Source organism: Rhinichthys klamathensis, unplaced genomic scaffold (genome assembly GCF_029890125.1).
Source record: "Rhinichthys klamathensis goyatoka isolate OS25496 unplaced genomic scaffold, OSU_Roscu_1.1 h1tg000685l_1, whole genome shotgun sequence".
Classification (NCBI taxonomy): domain Eukaryota; kingdom Metazoa; phylum Chordata; class Actinopteri; order Cypriniformes; family Leuciscidae; genus Rhinichthys; species Rhinichthys klamathensis.
Window position 1 is genome coordinate 276,440 of NW_026607114.1, and position 23,705 is coordinate 300,144.

Genomic DNA, 23,705 nt, shown 5'->3' on the forward strand with positions numbered 1-23,705 from the left:
TCTAAAGTGTAATCAAATTGATATCCGTGAAATCAGCAACTGTCTTTATGATATCAGCAACTGTCTTTATGATATCAGAACGCCATCTATCGGGATCGTCTATAATCACACGGAAACATGAGGCTTGTAGGAATATTTTACTTTCCTCATATTAAAAATGGCTATTAAAATCTCTTTCCCGGACGCATGAAACCAGATTTTACTATTACACACTCACTGGGTTGATTATATTATACAAGGTTTTTTAGTTTTTTGGTGAAATCTACGAATAATAATATCTGTCATAATGGTAGCACCCAAGCTCACGCATGCGCAGTGACTCTCTGTGATCCCCCGTCGCTCGAGCCGAATGGTTCAGTCTAAAGATGGCGGCCTCCATCCTGCAGCGCTTCCAGTTTCCCGTACAAACCTTTTCCAAATGTGTTAATTACAGATTAATCGGTGAGTGTCACTATTAATGGATGATCATTAAACTGTCATGCTTACGTCAGCCAGAGATTGGTATAGAAGTATGTGCTTTAGTCTTTAAGATAGACGCTAGAGATGTGAATGTGAGGTGAACGCTAATGACACAAGATCACGTGTAAGTCAAATGTTTGTATACAACTCGGTTTTTGAGTGATCATTATGTATATATATATATATATATATATAACCTGACAATTCTGTAGCACAATGGCGTTATAATAATCATATTTTCCATATGTTTGTAGTGAGTGACTTCATTAATATTATTGATCACATTATATGATTCTGATTCACAAGCTCTTAATTTGATTCGAGTTCAATTTCGATTCATTTGGATATATATCAGGTACTGTAGATGTCTCTCTCTCCACTAATCTGTAAACTGTACAGAGAACCCTGTCACTATAACATTATAGGTTAAAATGAATAACAGAGTCCAAATTTCATTGCTTTTTAGATATGGTTAATAATCAACACTTAAATAAAAACAGTTCTATACAAACATTCAAATTACACATTAGGAAGTTAAATATGATATAATCATGTTTTACTCTATTTTAAACATTTAAACGGTGGCTGTAATAAAATATTGACAGATTTAAAGGGTTAGATCACCCAAAAATGTTAATTATCCCATAATTTACTCACCCTCAATAAATGTCTTCTGAAGGGAAGCCATGTGTTTTTGTAAGAAAAATATCCATATTTATAATTTTATAAAAACTATAATCAGTCACTGGCTTTCGGTAACAGCTGTACATGAGTCTAGTTCCGGCAGAAGAGTGACCTCTGACCCGACACATGAAGCGTGACCTCTGACCCGACGCATTACGAGTGACCTATGACCCGACGCATGAAGCGTGACCTCTAATGCGACGCATTACGAGTGACCTCTGACCTGACACATGACGAGTGACCTCTGACCTGACACATGACGAGTGACTCGACGCATGACGAGTGACCTCTGACCTGACACATGACGAGTGACCCGACGCATTACGAGTGACCTCTGACCTGACACATGATGAGTGACCTCTGACCTGACACATGACGAGTGACCCGACGCATGACGAGTGACCTCTGACCCGACGCATGTCGAATGACCTCTGACCCGACGCATGATCTCTGACACGACACATGAAGCGTGACCTCTAATGCGACGCATTACGAGAGACCTCTGACCCGACGCATGACGAGTGACCTCTGATCTGACGCATGACGAGTGACCTCTGACCTGACACATAAGGAGTGACCCGACGCATGACGAGTGACCTCTGACCCGACGCATGAAGCGTGACATCTAATGCGACGCATTACGAGTGACCTCTGACCCGACGAGTGACCTCTGACCCGACGCATGACGAGTGTGACCTCTGACCCGACGCATGACGAGTGACCTCTGACCCGACGCATGACGAGTGTGACCTCTGACCCGACGCATGACGAGTGACCTCTGATCTGACACATGACGAGTGACCTCTGACCCGACGCATGACGAGTGTGACCTCTGACCCGACGCATGACGAGTGACCTCTGATCTGACACATGACGAGTGATCCGACGTATGATGAGTGACCTCTGACCCGACGCATGACGAGTGTGACCTCTGACCCGACGCATGACGAGTGACCTCTGACCCGACGCATTACGAGTGACCTCTGACCCGACGCATTATGAGTGACTTCTGATCTGACACATGACGAGTGACCCGACGCATGACGAGTGTCTTCTGACCCGACGCATTACCTCTGATTCGACACATGACGAGTGACCTCTGACCCGACGCATTACGAGTGACCTCTGACCCGACGCATTACGAGTGACTTCTGATCTGACACATGACGAGTGACCCGACGCATGACGAGTGTCCTCTGACCCGACGCATTACCTCTGATTCGACACATGACGAGTGACCTCTGACCCGACGCATTACGAGTGACCTCTGACCCGACGCATTACGAGTGACTTCTGATCTGACACATGACGAGTGACTCGACGCATGACCTCTGATTCGACGCATGACGAGTGTCCTCTGACCCGACGCATTACCTCTGATTCGACACATGACGAGTGACCTCTGACCCGACACATGACCTCTAAGAGGTCACTCGTCATGCGTCGGGTCAGAGGTCACTCGTCATGTGTCGAATCAGAGGTCATGCGTCGGGTCACTCGTCATGTGTCAGATCAGAAGTCACTCGTAATGCGTCGGGTCAGAGGTCACTCGTAATGCGTTGGGTCAGAGGTCACTCGTCATGCGTCGGGTCAGAGGTCATGCGTCGGGTCAGAGGTCATGCGTCGGGTCAGAGGTCACTCGTCATGCGTCAGGTCAGAGGTCACTCGTCATGTGTCACATTAGAGATCATGCGTCGGGTCAGAGGTCACTCGTCATGTGTCGGGTCAGAGGTCACTCGTCATGTGTCGGGTCAGAGGTCATGTGTCGGGTCAGAGGTCACTCGTCATGTGTCGGGTCAGAAGGCATGCGTCGGGTCAGAGGTCACTCGTCATGTGTCGGGTCAGAGGTCACTCGTCATGTGTCGGGTCAGAGGTCATGCGTCAGGTCAGAGGTCACTCGTCATGTGTCAGATCAGAGATCATGCGTCGGGTCAGAGGTCACTCGTGATGTGTCGGGTCAGAGGTCACTCGTCATGTGTCGGGTCAGAGGTCATGTGTCGGGTCAGAGGTCACTCGTCATGTGTCGGGTCAGAGATCATGCGTCGGGTCAGAGGTCACTCGTGATGTGTCGGGTCAGAGGTCACTCGTGATGTGTCGGGTCAGAGGTCACTCGTCATGTGTCGGGTCAGAGGTCACTCGTCATGTGTCGGGTCAGAAGGCATGCGTCGGGTCAGAGGTCACTCGTCATGTGTCGGGTCAGAGGTCACTCGTCATGCGTCACATCAGAGGACAGGCGTCGGGTCAGAGGTCACTCGTCATGCGTCAGGTCAGAGGTCACTCGTCATGTGTCAGGTCAGAGGTCACTCGTCATGTGTCAGGTCAGAGGTCACTCATCATGTGTCAGGTCAGAGGTCATGCGTCGGGTCAGAGGTCACTCGTCATGTGTCAGGTCAGAGGTCACTCGTCATGCGTCGGGTCAGAGATCACTCGTCATGTGTCAGGTCAGAGGTCACTCGTCATGCGTCGGGTCAGAGGTCACTCGTCATGTGTCACATCAGAGGTCATGCGTCGGGTCAGAGGTCACTCGTCATGCGTCGGTCATGCGTTCATTTTTAGGTGAACCAACCTTTTAAGTTCTCAAAACTGTCAAAATAAAAGTCCCACTTCCGACACATCGGCCAAACAGGAAAACGTATTGGTATTTTAAAAACGGCAGATATCGGTCGGCCGCTAATCACAATGAAGACCAGCTGAGAATAATATTCTGATTAACGCATTAAAGCTTGTGTTGGTTTCAGTCCGGAGATGTTTGCTGTCATCGGCGTACACTGACACGGCATTATGGGAGCAGAGACAGGAGGACCCGCAGGACCTCGGTGAGACTCTCAGCCAATCACGAAGGAGAACCGCTGTAAACACACGTTAAACACGCTTTAACCGTGACGATGTGTGTGTTAATGTGCTCTGCAGGACAGCTGGCCTCTCTGATGGACAGGACGTATGAGAGGAAGTTTCCCGTCAGCTCTTTGGTCATCGGCAGGGTGAGAGAGACGGAATATTATTATATTACATATATTTTACACTTTATTTTTTCCACATGTCGCTTCTGTGTGTGTGTATGCATGTGAAGTTACTTGTGGTTTCTCAATAATGTTCGTAACAGAGACCAAACAACACACAAAAACAAATGGTTACACTATTTTAAGGTGTCCTTGTTACAGTGTAATGATTGAGTAATATTAATTAATACGTATGTAATTATGCATGATTTTTACTGTTATTACTATTACAGTAACATATGTAACAGACACTGTGAAATAAAGCATTATCAAAAACAAAACATAAACGTAAAAACATAAATCACATAAACAAGAATAAAAATCCTCACAAATTTGCCATGTAAATGGAGGAGGAATTTGCTTATGGTTTAAAATATTTTAGAATATGCAATAGAATAATCAAACTGCATTTTTCATGTGAATTCGTGACTTATTTAACATACAAATGATAAATGAAGTAAATGTTTTAACATGTGCACGTCTTGTTTAGTTCATAGACACTTTATCATCAAGAGAAGAAGTCGATAAAGCGGAATATTACCTATATAAGTAAGTATTACTATTTAAATCTTTAAATATGTTACTGTTTGCTCAACACTGCACTGTAAAAACGATTTTTCCAAGTTGTAAATACAATTTTATTGGAGTATGTTTTACATGAAAATACTATTTCTGCTGATGATTAATTGTCATACAAATTATTTTGATTAACAATTTAATTTTGTTTTGTTCATGTCTCTTGCAGTGTAAGCCTAATACTTACTTGGAATCATATATAATATAATAATACAAATTCTAATAAAATAGGCCAAGATGATGATCTTAAACCCTCTGGTGCTTTTTTTTTTACCATAAAATTTTACGTTTTGTTATTTTAGAATTGTTTACTTTATCAGAATGGTACGAAACTTGGTAAAGGTTTTGGCACTTGCTGTGAACACAAAAAAAAATCATGGACAAGATTAAAAAAGTAAAAAAAAAAAGGTGAATTTTTCATAACAATGACATTTTTCACTTTTTAAACTTTTTCCAGTTTTTTCAGCAATAATCTGCCAAATGTCGTCTTTAAAAAGAAACCAAACTTCAGTCTGTGATCCAAAGCATTCAAGATTCAAGAAGCATAAATTAATTAGTAACATAAAATACAAAATAAAATAAATAAAAAACATTATTGAACTCAAAAATAGCACATTTCATTGAAATGAAAAAATATTTCTTCATTTTATAGCACCAGAGAGTTAGTGCTTTGAAAATTACATATAATGTAATGTAATATAATACAATATAATGCAGTGATTAAACCCACAAACCTTCATTTCATATGAAGCAAGATCTTTGTTTGTTTACAAAAGTATTTTTTTTATATTCTCTGGCAAAATGTGAATTTAAACTGCACAATGATTGCGATTGGCTGGAATAGCCGTGATCAGTGACAGGTCTCTAAGTGAAGTCAGTTCCCTGTGTGTGTTCCTGTTGGATCAGTTGAAGTGTGTGTTCCTCAGGTTTCGTCACAGTCCGAACTGCTGGTATCTGCGGGACTGGAGCGTTCACAGCTGGTTCCGGCAGTGTCTGAAACACGGAGCCCGAGATAAAGCCCTGTACACACTGAAGAACAAGGTGTGGGAGAAGTCCACGCATGCTGCCACTTCACCAATGAATTAAAGTCTACGGGCTCTAACACACACCCAGTTTAACACACACACACACACACACACACACACACACCTCTAACACACACCCAGTGCCATGCAAGACAGCTTTAACCTCACACACACACACAGCTTTAACCTCACACACACAGCTTTAACCTCACACACACACACACACACACACACACACACACACACACACACACACACACACACACACACACAGCTTTAACCTCACACACACACAGCTTTAACCTCTTACACACACACACACACACACACACAGCTTTAACCACACACACACACAGCTTTAACCACACACACACACACACACACACACACACACACACACACACACACACACAGCTTTAACCTCACACACACACACACACACACACACACACACACACACAGCTTTAACCACACACACACAGCTTTAACCTCACACACACACACACACACACAGCTTTAACCACACACACACACGCACACAGCTTTAACCTCACACTCACACACACACAGCTTTAACCTCACACTCACACACACACACACACACACACACACACACACACACACACACACACACACACACACACACACACACACACACACACAGCTTTAACCTCACACACACACACACACACACACACACACACAGCTTTAACCTCACACACACACACACAGCTTTAACCACACACACACAGCTTTAACCTCACACACACACACACACACACACACACAGCTTTAACCACACACACACACACACACACACACACACAGCTTTAACCTCACACACACACACACACACACACAGCTTTAACCACACACACACACGCACACAGCTTTAACCTCACACTCACACACACACACACACACACACAGCTTTAACCTCACACACACACACACACACACACACACACACAGCTTTAACCTCACACACACAGCTTTAACCTCACACACACACACACACACACACAGCTTTAACCTCACACACACACACACACACACACACACACACACACACACACAGCTTTAACCTCACACACACAGCTTTAACCTCACACACACACACACACACACAGCTTTAACCTCACACACACAGCTTTAACCTCACACACACACACACACACACACACACAGCTTTAACCACACACACACACACACACACACACACACAGCTTTAACCTCACACACACACACACACACACACAGCTTTAACCTCACACACACACACACACACACACAGCTTTAACCTCACACACACACACACACACACACAGCTTTAACCACACACACACACACACACACACACACACAGCTTTAACCTCACACACACACACACACACACACAGCTTTAACAGGGTTCCCGCGGAGTCTTAAAAAGTCTAAAAAAGACTTAAATTCAGAAAGTGAAATTTAAGGCCTCAAAAAGTCTAAAAAACACAAGTTTAGGTCTTAAATTTAATTTACCTAAGTCTTAAAATTCTTACCTCCGTTCATTTTGTTAATTGTGGTCAAGCGTTGTCCGCCGAAAATAAAACGTTGGTTGTTTTGTTTGTTTTCTAGTAGGCTACGTGATGATGATAATCCCATTGCGTGATCACTGCAGGTATAACTCCTGTAAAGTAGGTGGCGTTATGTAACCCGCGCCGCCAATAAAGTGAAGGAAGTTGATTCACTAGCTACCTGCCCGCCGAATTCGTGCAACGTTAAGTCAGGGCTGTCGTCGAGCGCGTAGTTTTCAAAGATCATTGGGAAGTGTGTGTTTAACAAGATTTGGTATAGCGGACTTCATCAAGAGAGATCTAATTAACACCATTAGCGGACCGTATGTCTTGATGTTGGTTGTTTACTCATTAAACTGCAAGAAAGAGATGATAATTTGGTGGATGATTTTAAAATATTCGTTAATCAATAATCATCTGTAAATTGTGTAGTCATTTGAATGTAATCATAACGGTCGCCTGAGGGCGCTCAACGACCACGTCATCCGTAAGAGTGAGTTTCTAACAAAAAAACAACAGTTACTAAAAAGAATAAATACATTAAATAATTTACCATTGTTAATTTGTGTTTATTTTTGTTTGTTGTTTTTGTATTTAACTCTTTCACACGTAAGTTTAAAATATTCTAACTGATCCCCAGCGTGAGTTTTTCTAGGCGACCGTTATTTAGAACCTGTCACTTTAATGTTTCCATGGTGACGCGTCATTGCTTGTCATGTGACACAGCGCAACCACAACACAGTGCTGAATGAATGATGATCTGCTTTGATGTCATTTTCCCTTTTCTATTCAAAATATTCTCAAATGTATTAGCTATAACATGAAACACTAATATTCCGATTGTCAAATATGTGCAAGTGGATGTGTTTTGTTGTTTAAACACCTTCATAACGATCGCGTTAGTTGAGCTGTTTGTGCGATGGGCGGCGCCATGTTAGTTTACAACACGTCAATTCCTCAACTTCTCACGAAATACATGAAAGTGGGCGGAGAACTGGGAGAAGAATAGTGTAAAATGTAAAGCTACTTACACAATGTGTATCTGATATGAATAAAACGTGTCGTCTTATTATAATGGAAAGGATTATTATTGCCGCTTCCATAGACATCAGTCAGTGTGTGTATTTTACAAACTTAAAATATGTTTAAGAATTTCTGGGATCATTCTAATGTTTCAATTTATGTGTCGTGTTGGTCTTAAACTTCACACATAATGGTCTTAAAAGGTCTTAAAAAGGTCTTAAATGTAACAAACTGAAACCTGCAAGAACCCTGTTTAACCACACACACACACGCACACAGCTTTAACCTCACACTCACACACACACACACACACACACAGCTTTAACCTCACACACACACACACACACACACACACAGCTTTAACCTCACACACACAGCTTTAACCTCACACACACACACACACACACACAGCTTTAACCTCACACACACACACACACACACACACACAGCTTTAACCTCACACACACAGCTTTAACCTCACACACACACACACACACACAGCTTTAACCTCACACACACAGCTTTAACCTCACACACACACACACACACAGCTTTAACCTCACACACACACACACACACAGCTTTAACCTCACACACACAGCTTTAACCTCACACACACACACACACACACACACACACAGCTTTAACCTCTCACACACACACACACACACACACAGCTTTAACCTCACACACACACACACACACACACAGCTTTAACCTCACACACACAGCTTTAACCTCACACACACACACACACACACACACAGCTTTAACCTCACACACACACACACACACACCCATTACTCATTAGAGACACAGCCATTAGAATAGAGACGACTGTTTTAGACCAGCGCCGACCATTTGTCCCGTCGTTAAACTAGCAGAAGTGGATTCAGACACACACACTCCCCTCGCGCCGCGCGCTTTAGACCATGAGCTTAGATCATTAGAACAGGGCCCTGTGAGTGTTAAACATGTGTTTGTTGCTGATCAAATGTGGTGTTGTCTTGCAGGTTCAGTTCGGCATGTTTCCTGACGACTTCACCTTTAATCTTCTGATCGACTCCCTTATAAAGGACTCCGACTTCAAGGGTTTGTAATGCTGTTGTTTGCCACATGAACCGCGTGTGAGTATATCTGTTGGGCTCATGAATGCCACGTGTGTGTGTGTGTGTGTGTGTGAGCCAGGAGCGTGTTCAGTGGTGGAGGAGGTGATGCTCCAGGAGGCGTTCGAGCGGACCTCCACACAGATGCTGTCGCTTTACGCTCTCAGCAAATATCTGGCAACCAAACCTGAACTCAGCGTGAGTCGAGCGAGCTTCTTCCTACACACATCGAAACAGTCCTCAGTCTACATTACTGCTGAAGAAAAATCACTGAAGATATTAAGATGTTTTAAATGAAATGAGTTTGTGCAAAATGCTTGTGGGGTCAGAAAAATAATCTTATTTTCCCCTTGAATTACAGGTGAAACTGGAAAAATTGTAATATGGTGCAAAAGTTCATTTATTTCAGTAATTCAACTTAAAAGGTGAAACTAATATATATAGACTCATTACATGCAAAGTGAGATATTTCAAGCCTTTATTTGTTATAATTGTGATGATTATGGCTTACAGATATGAAAACCTTTTCACAATATTCTAATTTTGAATTTGGGGTTTAAGCCATAATCATCAAAATTATAACAAATAAAGGCTTGAAATATCTCACTTTGCATGTAATGAGTCTATATAATATATTAGTTTGACCTTTTAAGTTGAATTACTGAAATAAATGAACTTTTGCACCATATTCAAATTTTTAGAGTTTTACCTGTAAGTTGATTTTTTTCTGATATTTGCAGATATTTCTTCCTGGGTTATTATTATAACTGATTTTTTTTTTTTTTTTAAGTTTTAAGTAACAAAAATGTTTTGTTTTTTTCCAATTTTTGTTGCTTGAAACTTAAATAAAATTTTATTTAAAAAAAAAGGTGAATTGTATTTCCCATCTTCGTTAAGTTGAACTTGATGTACTAAAAAACATTAAAAATGAGATAAATGAATAAAAACGATTTAATAAAAACAAAAACAGGAAAAAAATACAAAAACACATCAAATTACTACAGTTATAACTGGAATTAAAATATAAACATGAAATCTAATTCAAAATATTCATAAAAACTGAATCTCAATGATACTAAAATAATATTTTAAGCACAAACTCACTTCATTTTTGATACATCTTCAGTCATTGTTCTTCTCCAGTAAATGCATCTTGATTTATGAATGTTTGGACATTTGTGCAGGAAAACATATGTTATATATATATATATATAACAATATGTTATATTTATGGCAGAAGGCAAAATAGATGAAAAAGTTTTATTGCAATACATTAAAATGGCTCTTTTTTTAATGCCATATCTTCTAAAACATTGAGTTGTGATGATCTGATGTGAACGGTCCAGTGGCAGGAGGAGAGGATCATGGGAGCGTCTCTGATGTTGGTCGGACTGAAGCAGGAGAACTCTGTCGGCTTCAGCGCTCGGATCCTGGGATTCGCTCTCATCGGTGTGTGTTCGCCACAACTATCATCTCAAATATCTGAACATTACACTGCAAACATGCTTTTCTTACTCGGTATTTTTCTCAATACTTATTTCTAACTCAATAGTTTCTCAGTATGCCTGTCATGAGTTCTGCTGACGATTAATTGTCATACAACAAATTATTTCGATTAACAATTTAATTTTGTTTTGTTCATGTCTCTTGCAGTGTAAGCCTAATGCACTGCAAACATGCTTTTCTTACTTAGTATTTTTATCTTGTTTCCAGTCCAAATATCTACAAATTCTTGAATCAAGATGCATTGACTAGATGAGTAAAATGCCATACAATATTTTGTCTTGTTTTCTGGGAATATAAATAAAAATTAAATGATTTGTTGCTTAAAGCAAGCAAAATTAATCTGCCAATGGGGTCAGAAAAATAATGTCAATTCAAACAGAAACAAGATTATTTTTCTGACCCCATTGGCAGATAATTTAAGTATAATAAGTATAAGCTTTTATTTCTTGCAAGAAAGGCAGTTCACACACAGACAGAGTCTGACATGAGAAGGGCGATGACTTCGCTTTTCTTTCGGTTCATATACACCCAAACTTCACACTTATTCTTGACACTTATAACACCCCTTGGTTGTACGCACACACTTACACATATGTCATCTAAACAATTAAGTATATTTTCCACTGCAACACATTTTCTCTTAGTGCAAGCGAGCTTATCCGTTTTAGAGAGAAACAAATTGTTCTTCTGCGAATGTTCTTCTCAACTCGTCTTCAGCAAATAAGGAAGACGATGCTATGCTTCTTGCAGTTTCTTTTAACACCATATATGGTATAAGCTGGTTAGATTAAAAATTTCCATTACAGCTTGCTTTAAGCAAAAACTTACTTAATTTTGATTTATATTCCCAGAAAACAAGACATAATATCTTATGGTACTTTACTACTTTAGTAACTCTTTACTAAAGTAGTAAAACTTAAACTTAAACCCTTTATTTAAGAGTTTTTAGATATTTTGGACTGGAAACAAGACAAAAAAAACAAGTAAAGCATTTTTTGCAGTGAATACTTACTTGGAATCATATATAATATAATATAATAATACAAATCATGATAATATAGGCCAAGATGATGATCTTTAACCCTCTTGGAGCTTTTCGGTCATTTTTGACCATAAAATGTACGTTTTTTTTTTTTTTTCACTTCACAATTTTTCACTTTTTAAACTTTTTCCAGTTTTTTCACTGATTAAAAACTAAAATACTATAGTTTATACTAAAACTATAAAAAACTATAATAATCTGCCAAGTGTTGTCTTTAAAAAGAGACTAAAAATTAAGCCTGTGATCCAAAGCACTCCAGATTTATGAGTTTAAGTTGGAAATTTTATTTTTAAGTCGATGCTTAAAAATTGGCACCATAAATTAATTAGTACCGTAAAATCCCTTATAAATACAAAATATTAAATAAAAAACATTATTGAACTCAAACGTAGCACTAGGGCTGTGAAACGATTAATCACATCCTAAATAAAAGTCTGTTTTCATAGTATATATAATACATGCAAATATTTCTTAAATATATATACATGCATGTGTATATACAAAATAATTATACACACTCACGCATGCATGTATATATTTAAGAAATATTTGCATGTATGTACTGGATATATGTTTATATATCATTTATATTATATATAAACATTTTATATATAAATAACACATTTATCTTAAATATATACATGCGTGTGTGTGTTTATATATACAAAATACTTTTACACAGTACACACATATTATGTAAACACAAACTTTTCTTTTGGATGCGATTAATCGTTTCACAGCCATACGTAGCACATTTCATTGAAATAAAACAATATTTCTGTCATTTTTGAGATGCCATGCGAGGAGCATCAGAGGGATAATGCTTTGAAAATGAAATATTATATGATATACTAATATTTAATGTTGTGCAGGTAAAGTGGAGCTGTCCAGAGGAATCCACGCGGTGTTCCACCAGATGCCCCTGATGTGGACCTCGGGTTATCTCAGACGAGCGCTCGCCGTCATGGACTCTGTGTGCCGCCACTTCACACACGTCAGGCTATCGGAGGAAGTTGTGAGTATCTGAAAGCATATCTTAATGACTGTGCTGAGGGCTTGCCGAGTTACATATCTATCTTGCCTGAGGGAAAAGTTTAAAGAGAATCCACATAAATGATGTTTTTTGAAGTCAACGTTTGAGATCACTGAACATAAACTCTCTTCTGGAGTCGATTAGGACGAGAAGAGAAGCTTTAGATGAACTCACCAAAATAACCAGTTCTGCTTTTCTCCACGGTCATCTTTCTTGAGTGTGTAATGTTGCTGATTGAGCATTAAGAAGTTCTTCTCTATATCAGTGTTTCTGAACTCCTGAAACGCCTCCACTGTAGTCTTGAGTTTCTCCCGGGAACGAACACGCCACAATATTCCTCATTATAATAATTCATGCGCAGAATAAAGGGGCGGGGCCTGGTTGAGTGAGTTAGTAGTGTGTTAAACTGGCGGTTATGGAAAGGGGCGGGACTTTCCCAAACACACTTGAAGCGCTCGACCAATCACAACACACTGCTCCAGCCGACCAATCAGAGCACAGTGTGCTTTCAGAAGGAGGGGCTTCATAGAGACAGGAAGTAAACAGAGCGTTACTGACAGACTGGGAAGAGAGGAGCCGCAACAATGGAGAATATGAGGAGAATAATCAACATTCATAGTTAAAATTCAGACTTAAATTTATGACATAAAAAATCATAAAAATGTTAAAATATGACGCGCATACAAATTGCAATTATGACTTAAAAGGTCATATTCTTAAATAAAAAGTTGAAATTCTGACTTCCAAGATTGACAAAAAGTCAAAATTATGAAGTATGTAGGCTAGTCATGATATTAAATATCATAATTATGACATAAAAATCATAGAAATTACAAAAAGTTGTAAAAAATCACATACACGTCCAAATTATGAGATACAAGTCAAAAATTATGACTTCAAGTCATATTCTTAAATAAAAAGCTGAAATTCTTACTTTAATGTCAATTTTCACATACTTTTTTTAACATTTATAAGATAATGATGACTTAGTCAAAATTATGAGTATATTTAAAAAGTTACAATTTTGACATACTACAGGTGAAACTCGAAAAATTAGATTATCGCTTAAAGATATAAAAAGTTATAACTGTAGTAATTTGATGTGTTTTTGTATTTTTTTCCTGTTTTTGTTTTTATTAAATCGTTTTTATTCATTTATCTCATTTTTAATGTTTTTTAGTACATCAAGTTCAACTTAACGAAGATGGGAAATACAATTCACCTTTAAAAAAAAAAAAAATTATTTAAGTTTCAAGCAAAAAAATAAATAAATAAATAAAATTTGTTACTTGAAACTTAAATAAAACATTTTTCATTTCAGTTATAATAATAATAACCCAGGAACAAATATCTGCCAAATCAGAAAAATCAACTTACAGGTGAAACTCGAAAAATTAGAATATGGTGCAAAAGTTCATTTATTTCAGTAATTCAACTTAAAAGGTAAAACTAATATATTATATAGACTCATTACATGCAAAGTGAGATATTTCAAGCCTTTATTTGTTAAAATTGTGATGATTATGGCTTACAGATATGAAAACCCCAAAGTCAAAATTAGAATATTGTGAAAAGGTTTTCATATCTGTAAGCCATACTCATCAAAATTATAACAAATAAAGGCTTGAAATATCTCACTTTGCATGTAATGAGTCTATATAATATAGTTTCACTTTTTAAGTTGAATTACTGAAATAAATGAACTTTTGCACCATAATCTAATTTTTCGAGTTTCACCTGTAAGTTACATTTTTTATAATTCTGACATAAATGTATGACATAATTTTTTTTTTTTAAAATAATGACAGTAAAAAATATGACACTCATTCAAGTTGCAATTATGACTAAAGGTCATTCTTAAATAAAAAGTTGAAATTCTGACTTTCAAGATTATGACAAAAACAAAAGTCAAAATGACAAAAAGTCAAAATGGTGAAATAAGAAGTCATAATTATGATTTTATTGAAATTCTTAAATAAAAAGTTCAAATTTTGAAAGTCATAATTGACATAAAAAAATCACAGTCAAAAAAATGACACACACTGAAATTATGACATACATGTCATAATGCATAAATCCTGTTCTAGTAGAGACCAGAAACAACATCAAGACTTAAGATATAAGGCATTAGATGTCCTCTTGAATGTGTGACGAGGTTAAACCTCGAGCGAGACAGACGTAACGCGGTGTGATGTCATCGAGCGTCCGTGTGTTTCAGCTGGACTGTGTGGAGAAGATCCTGCAGGATCTGTCAGCGTCTCCTGATGGACAGATCTCAGCGGACGGCAGCGATGAGGAAGAGGCTCTGGAGAGACTCAGACTGCCAGACTACAGCGAGCGCTTCAAGGTTAGCTTCAAACATCCTGAACGTGTACACTAGGGCTGTCACTGGGGATGTCACGGTACCAAAATTCCAGTAGTCGGTACCGATACCATTAAAATGTTACGGTTCTCGGTACCAATTTCGGTACCACAGCAAAATCAGTTTGAACTATTTTTTTTTATAATTTATTTAACTATTTGAAATATATATATATTAAATTAAATTCAATTCAATGACTTTATTATTTATGATTGTAAATTTATGAAAGCATTGAAGGTTACATGCTGTTTAAACGAAAATATTGATGATATTGAGAAATATTGCTTATAAAAAAAGTCAAGTGAAAAATAAGCAACCTTCTATGCACTTATTATTATTAGTAGTAGTATCTTGAATTAATCGAGACGTAGTTAAATCTATTGGACAGTAGCCTAATATAATTATTTCTGTCAATTTCTTTAAGTTAAACCAAACTTTTATTTTGACGGGTTGCCGTGAAGACCTTGAGTTTCTGTGCGTGTATGATATGACGATAGTTTTTCTCAAATGAAACGGTAAAATGCTCATGAAGTGACTCTCGGAGATGAATGGAATCATGAATCATGTCATCATATCGTGAGGCAGCAGAGACTGAAAACAGCGCGAGCGTCACTCGATCGTGCTTCAGTGTGTGTGTGTGTGTGTGTGTGAGGTAAAGTTTAATGAAGCGTCTGCGCCGTTCATTCACACAAGCAGAAGATGAAGGGTTCATATTTAAATAGTCGTTTTGCAGTTTAATATACACAGACACCACATCAGCAGCGCCGCCGGTCGCCATGTCTCAGCGCTTTCATGAAGCGGACGCAACTTCACGCCCTTCGTGCATGCGCATTGCGCATCCAGAACCGGGTTTGACCGGGTACTCGGTACCACCGGGACTTGGTACCGTGACGTTTACATTTTTTTAGTACCGACTTGGTACCGAAGTACCGAATATTTTGACAACACTAGCTGTCACTGTTGTGAAAAAAATCCTGTTTGATTTCTGAGACGTAAGTGTTCATTGAATCGATTGTGAAATTGATTTTCCATGTCTAAAGACGTTTCCATTTTCAACACCAAAAACAGGCAAATCCACGGACACCTAACAGGCATTAGGACGAGCGTAAAGAGGCGCTTGAGACGCACAAGTCAGCAATATTCCTGATGATTTACTGCCGTGAAGTTTCAGCACAATGACAAACAGGAGCGACACATTCAGGGATTGAGATTAACTCCCTCGACCCGCCAGATGCGCGTACAAATGAGCTTTGGCGGGAAACGCTGTCAAATCACGAGCCAATCTGGCGTTTCTGTGTTTACTCACTTTGCTGGGGAAGTTCGTGTAAGACAAATCTGCGCGGATTTAGCGCAAATACGCAACTCGTGATCCTCATGATATATTAAATGCAGCGTATCGCAGAATCTGCTCACTTGAACACACACACACACACACACACACACACACACACACACACACACACACACACACACACACACACACTAGGGCTGTCAAAATTGCTCAAAAATGGCGTTCGAATATTCCCTCTTAAAAAAAAACATATATTCGAACTATTCGAATATCTGGTTGCGCATTTTGTCAATGATGCGCATTACGTCAATAACAGGACAAATTAATACAAAGAGACACAACTACTTGTATAGGTAGTTTATTTAAGTTTAAACATATTTGACAACGTATTAACTTACACAAAACCAAGTAAATCAACTAATGGCCAAGACCGCAGACCTCACTCTCGCTCGCACTCTCTCTCTCTCTCTCTCTCTCTTTCTCTCTCTTTCTCTTTCTCTCTCTCTCGCCCTCACGCTCTCTGCGCATAACGGTTTAAATGAACAACAATAAACAAATGTTGAGTGCTGATCAAGTGTTTTGTGCAAGCAATTTAAGGTCGCGAATCTTGTCCTTAATATAGCAGGCTTCATTCGGTGATTGAAACAAATATTATTAACATTAATTGAAGTTTTACAGTATATAGAACCGACATTGAACGCTCCGAGCGAGCTGTGCTGTGGTAAACTCATGGGTAAACTGCTGCTAGCCTGCTAGTACTATGGCTATTTCGAGGGCGTCTGGCCACGCCCCCATTGGCGGGCTCTGACGTGTCTGATGTAATGCTAGCTCATTGGCGCACACGTTGGAGGCGCCCGCGCCATTGGATGTGCAGTTGACGCAGCACAGCCAATGAGTGAGCCAGACACTCACTGTGCTAGCTGTGCAGCTGGAAGATGCGTTTTACATTTTAAGCTTCAGAATTTCGCCACTCGCAAAGCAGACAGCCGCGCCTCTGCTACCGCGCGCGTGTTTTTCCACATGATTCCAATATTAATTTTCACCTTCGAATTTCTGTTTTTTAAAACTATTCGAATATATATTCAAATTTAGAATATTCGTTGACAGCCCTAATCACACACACACACACACACGTCACTACGCAACAAATAACCGCGTGCTTGTTCACTTGCATTGAAGTAATAGCGAATATTAGAAAGCATTTGGTGAACAGAAAAGACATCCAGCATCCTACATGTTCTGTGTCCTGTATTGATCTGTCCTAAAACACATTTTTGGTAAAAAAAAAAAAAAAGGCTGTTAAAATCGATTCCCTATTTTCGTTTTCGAAACTTGTGTTGGTTGGTCCGATCGATTTGGTTGATTTTCGAACGTGAAGTGACAGCGCTAGTTTACACTGTGCTTTCTCGTAAACACCTTCTAAACTCTCTCTCATTAGGCGCGTTTCCATTACAGATTTGCGCAAAACTTTTGCGATTTTTTTCTCTCTCTAAATGTCGACAAAAAACTATTGCGAAATGACGGCGTTTCCATTAACCGATGTTATGCGACTAAAGGGCCGTACACAACGGGACGAATATCGGCGCGCATTATTCGCCAGCGTTTTTGAACGTGTTTTTTGTGTTCACACCCATGCGATTTTCTCTGACGATGAGCCGAGTGAACATGCAAATTCATTCCCTGACATTAGATGGCGCCCATTTGCTCTGCAATACCACTCCATAACGGTTCTCTTTTATCAAGATTTTTGCAGTCGCTGTCGCGTTTGTCGTATAGTTCTTTATGTTCTGAGACCAGCAGCTCTACATTCATCTGGCCTCGCATCTTCCTCGTCTTATTTCTTCCCGGACGTGTAGACCAAGGGGGTAATCCATCGACCGGAAGTTGAAGCCGGCCGGGTGCCGCCATCTTGTAGCAGAACTTCACTTGCGTTAGCACTCCATTGACTCACATTCATTTTGGCATCACTTTGACAGCGAATAACTTTACATCTGAGGCGTTTAAAGACTCCATTTGTCCATTATTTATTTCTAAAGAAACACGACAATGTATAAAGGGCTCCATTACCTTCTATGTTACACTATGGCCCCGTAGAAACAGATTTAGTAAAAATAGGCTAACGATTGCGTCATAACCACTCGACTCTCTGTCACGCTGTACAGAAAGTACCGTACAGACAGGAGGAGAAGCTCGCAGGCGATCGGGGGGACGTCCCGTCAAGGGAGAAGCCCATAGATAATGAGTCCATAAAAGCAACGGAATACTTACTCCTGCTCACTCACGCCAAAGAACTCTTTGCTCAAGTTCCCCGTCTCTGCAAGATTAACGTTGGCAATTTTCACGCACAGCTACTAGAAGAGTAACGTCTGTCAGACAGGTTGCTCACGTCATCAAGCTTAGTTTGAGTCGGTTTGAGTCTGCGCGTCAGGAACGGAAGTGCTCAAAAATCGCTAAAAATGGGCTTCAGCTGCCTCAACTGAGTTCCAATGAGATGGCTCTGTCCACTTCTTTTACTGTCTATGGTGTAGACGCTACTTGGCATAAATCTTCTTCGCCGTTACGTATGTGTGCTCGGCAAGACCGTTTTGTGTTTTCGCGCCCCAAGTTGTGTTTTACTGGAACTTCAGAAGCTCCAGACACGTGAGCAAAAGCGCCAATCTCATTGGTCGGATAGTTTTTAAAGGAGTAGTTCACTTTTGAAAAAACTTTTGCTGATAATTTACTCACCCCCATGTCATCCAAGATGCCTATGTCTTTCTTTCCTCAGTCGAAAAGAAATTACGGTTTTTGATGAAAACATTCCAGGATTTTTCTCCATATAATGGACTTAAATGGGAACCATACGGTCCAAGGTCCAAAATACAGTTAATAACAGTTTCAGATGCAGCTTAAAATGTCTTTAAACGACACCAGACGATGAATAAGGGTCTTATCATGCGAAACGATCGCTCATTTAAAAAATAAATAACAACGTTTAAGTTTTATAAGCTCACATGCTCGCCTTTCTCTGTTCTGTGTGACTCTCCTGTTCGAACTCGTTCATCAAAATGAACAAATCTTTTTCCGAGTCAATTCGTTCATTTCGGTCGTTAAATGAATCAAATGACTCGAAAAAAGATTTGTTCATTTTGATGAACGAGTTCGAACAGGAGAGTCACACAGAACAGAGCAAGGCGGGCATGTGAGCTTATAAAACCTAAACGTTGTTATTTATTTTTTAAATGAGCGATCGTTTCGCATGATAAGCCCCTTATTCATCGTCTGGTGTCGTTTAAAGACATTTTAAGCTGCATCTGAAACTGTTATTAACTGTATTTTGGACCTTGGACCGTATGGTTCCCATTTAAGTCCATTATATGGAGAAAAATCCTGGAATGTTTTCATCAAAAACCGTAATTTCTTTTCGACTGAGGAAAGAAAGACATAGGCATCTTGGATGACATGGGGGTGAGTAAATTATCAGCAAAAGTTTTTTCAAAAGTGAACTACTCCTTTAACACGGCGCGTCAAACCAAAAAAACGAACCCTAGGCGTTTTTTAAAAAATGACGCTTTTACGCATGGCGTTGTGCACACTCACATTGCGCCCTTTGTTTAGTCACAAGGCGTTAAACGTCGGCGAATATCGCGCGTGAATTCATCCCGGTGTGAACAGGCCTTAAAACGTCATTTTTTCCTCTCGCGATAAGTCATTCCAAAAATCATGTATATCCCAGCCACCGCACTGGCCAATATCATTAACCGAAGGAGACGTGTGTGTGTGTGTGTGTGTGTGTGTGTGTGTGTGTGTGTGTGTGTGTGTGTGTGTGTGTGTGTGTGTGTGTTATCCAGCATTAATAGCAAGGAAAGCCTTTTATACTGTGAGCATGAGGAGTTTCTCTGTGTTTCTCCTCATTTGCTCGAGGTCGTGATCGTGGCGTTTCTTTGAGGTTTAGAATCCAGTATTCCTGTAATTCTTTTGTCTTTTATGAATTTAATAAAGAACTCTGTCTCGTCTTCTGTCCACACACACCGCTCATATCCATCAGCTGACCTGTAAATGCACAAAAACTGTTTCCACGGCAGTTTTGCGAAATATTCCTTTTTCGAATTGCCTGAAAAACCCCCTCATGCGAGCGTAAACACTTTTGGTTACACTTTATTTTAAGGTGTCATTGTTACAGTGTAGTTATATATTTAAGTACTGAGTAATATTAAGCAACTACATGTGTTTACTATAGGGTTAGGGTTTGGGTGAGGGTTAGTTGCATGTAATTATGCATCATTTACTGTTATTACTACGGTAACACATGTAACAAGGACACTGTGAAATAAAGTGTTACCGAACTTTTTTGCGATAAATGGGAGTTTTTGTGAAATTGACGTGTTTCCATTGGGCGATTTTTCAATTCGCAATGTGAAGGGTAATGAAAGCGCGGCTCGAGTGTGTGAGTGCTTGTGGGATTACAGAGGAAACTGTCAATGAATAAAAACATTATTAACAAACAAGCATTCTGAGTCTCTAAATGATCCGCATGATCTGATGAACCTGTCGCACTCGATCTTCTGTGTCTGATCATCTACACTCGTTATCCAGTGTTTCAGTGTAACTGTACAAGCGTCCTCCTTCAGCTCGAGTCTTTCTGTGTCACTGACCTGATGTAATCAAGCAAACGCATTAATAACTTTCATATTGGTAGTGATATTTCAGCTGGACTGAAGCAGCTTCGCTTTACTTGATCATCGCATTATTTTTTAAGAAAAATCACGAGTATTTAATATGATATAAAACTACAGAGCTTTGATTATAAAACTAAGCATTTAAATGTAATCTTACTAAGACATTATTGGCAGATATTAATATTTATATGCATTTTTGTCAATATTCTGCTATACTGTTATAAAGATCTCATTGATTTGCATTACAAGCATCTGAATTTCATATAAATATCAGGATCTGCACCATATTTTTGCTCAGTTTGAACCTCTGAATAAGTTGTTCCTCCATATTCTCATTATATCAGAATATATGAGCCACATTTGTGCTTTAAACAAGACAAAAAAACAAATATGTGCCAGTGGGGTCAGAAAAATAATCTTGTTTTCCGTTTGAATTAAGATTATTTTTCTGACTCAGATATTTGTTCTTGTTTTAAGCACAAACTCACTTCATTTTTCAGTCATTTTGCTTCTTCTCCAATAAATGTGTCTTGATTGAATAATATTTAGATATTTGTGCTGGAAAACGAGACAGAAACACTGAGGAAGAGTTCGTTTTTCCAATGTTTTTGTTTTGTTTTTAAATAGTTTTATTAATTTAGAGGTTTTTTAGTACATAAAACTAAACTAAACAAAATGGGAAATAAAATTCAGCTAGTTTTTGTATATTATTTTATGTCAGTTAACATATATTTCATTTCAAGTAACAAAAATAGTTTTAGTTTCAGTTTTAATAACAACCCAGGAACAAATATCTGCCAAATCAGAAAAATCTACTTAATTCAAAGGGAAAATAAGATTCTTTTTCTGACCTAACTAGCATTTTTCTTTTTCTAGTTTTAAGCAAAAAACGAATTAATTTTTTTATTAAAACAAGGCTTAATATCTTCAGTCGTTTTTGCTTCTCCAGGAAATGTATCTGGTGCTCTTCGGACATTTTTGACCGAAAAATTGAAAGAAAGAAAAAATTCATCAGAATGGTACGAAACTTGGTAAATGTTTTGGCACTTGCTCTGTGAACACAAATAAATCACGGTCATGGTCCGAACAGGTTTAATGGTCCTGAAAGCAACAGTCACACACACTTGTGCTGCTCGCGCTCAGAAACGACGCATTGTAAATGAATGAGAGTTTCCTCTAGTGGAAGCGTGTGGAACTGCAGCCGAACACACTCTCACTGAACGCTCATGTACTGAGAGATCAACCTCACATTTAAACACAACTTGTTTAGATTTATGGCTTTGCTTTTCTCACAGTTTATGAAAATATATATTTCATATAAAAATTGAAAATTGTATTTTTGCACATTTTTCATAACAACAAACGTAAAATTCTATAACTTTTTGAAAGTTCACTTTTTAAAACTGTTGTCACTTCAGCAATAATCTGCCAAGTGTCCTCTTTGAGAAGAGATCAAACTTCAGTCTGTCGCTCTAAAGCGTTCAAGATTTACACAGTTAAAGTTGGACATTTGATTTTCAGGTCTATGCTCAAAAAGTGAATAAATGGATTATAAATACAGCGTAAATATAATTTAGTACCATAAAATCCCCTTAAAATACAAAATATTAAATAAAAAACACCATCGAACTAAAATATGGTACATTAATTTCATTGAAAAGAGCACCTGAGGGTTAGGATTATTTCGATATTTGAGCTGTAAACGAGAGGAAGAAGTGTAACCTGTGAACTCGTGTGCTGCAGGAGCTGAAGGATCGTCTTCTGGCTCAGGACCAGACGGACCCGAGGAGCCTGGAGGCTCTGGTGTCGGATCTGACCCGGGACACACTGCTGGGCTGTGAGGAAGCGGATCTGGCCCAGTACCGGCAGACGCTGCGTGACTGGGAGGCCGAGAGACACCAGCTCATTCAGAGAGAGAGAGAGACGAAAGAGAAGAACCAGAAGGAGCGTCTGAACAAACAGCGGGTCGCTGCGGCCTAGTGAACCACAGGCATTGTTTCTCATGTTTATTGTCTTTGGTCGGGTGGATTGAGATAAAGATTTGTGTGTTAATATTATTTGGATTCTTTTTCAGCGGCCTGTAAATCTGAACAGAATAAATAAACAAAGAAAATACTCTTATTTAGTCTGTCCTTTCATACTGTACGCACTGAAATAACAGGATTTACACTGAACGTTTGGAGATTTTTAATGTTTTTATAAGAACCGTCTTCTGTTCACTGAAGCGGATCAAAAATACAGGTGAAACTCGAAAAATTAGAATATGAATATATATATACACTACCGTTCAAAAGTTTGGGGTCAGTGAGAATTTTATTTTTATTTTTTGGAGGAAAGAAATCAATACTTTTATTTATCAAGGACAGTAAAGACATTTATAATGTTACA

The 23,705-nt window shown here is 38.9% G+C and overlaps 1 protein-coding gene across 1 annotated transcript; it reads left to right on the plus strand.

Annotated features, from left to right (window-relative positions):
* The first annotated feature begins 327 nt into the window (after positions 1–327).
* Positions 328–23,438, plus strand: mrps27 (mitochondrial ribosomal protein S27). Its single transcript, XM_056241946.1, has 11 exons — positions 328–441; positions 3,882–3,959; positions 4,054–4,124; positions 4,633–4,691; positions 5,645–5,759; positions 9,333–9,411; positions 9,508–9,623; positions 10,772–10,874; positions 12,846–12,988; positions 15,225–15,353; positions 23,061–23,438. Exons 1-11 carry the CDS (start codon positions 366–368, stop codon positions 23,295–23,297), a joined length of 1,206 nt encoding a protein of 401 aa, XP_056097921.1. The 5' UTR covers positions 328–365; the 3' UTR covers positions 23,298–23,438.
* The last annotated feature ends 267 nt before the right edge of the window (positions 23,439–23,705 follow it).

What these genes read in the sequence shown, in the direction of transcription:
- mrps27 (XM_056241946.1), top strand. Translation starts at nt 366, where the DNA reads ATGGCGGCCTCCATCCTGCAGCGCTTCCAGTTTCCCGTACAAACCTTT. An exon ending in TGTACACACTGAAGAACAAG is followed by an intron (nt 5,760 to 9,332) that starts GTGTGGGAGAAG and finishes GTTGTCTTGCAG; the next exon opens with GTTCAGTTCGGCATGTTTCC. An exon ending in CAACCAAACCTGAACTCAGC is followed by an intron (nt 9,624 to 10,771) that starts GTGAGTCGAGCG and finishes TGAACGGTCCAG; the next exon opens with TGGCAGGAGGAGAGGATCAT.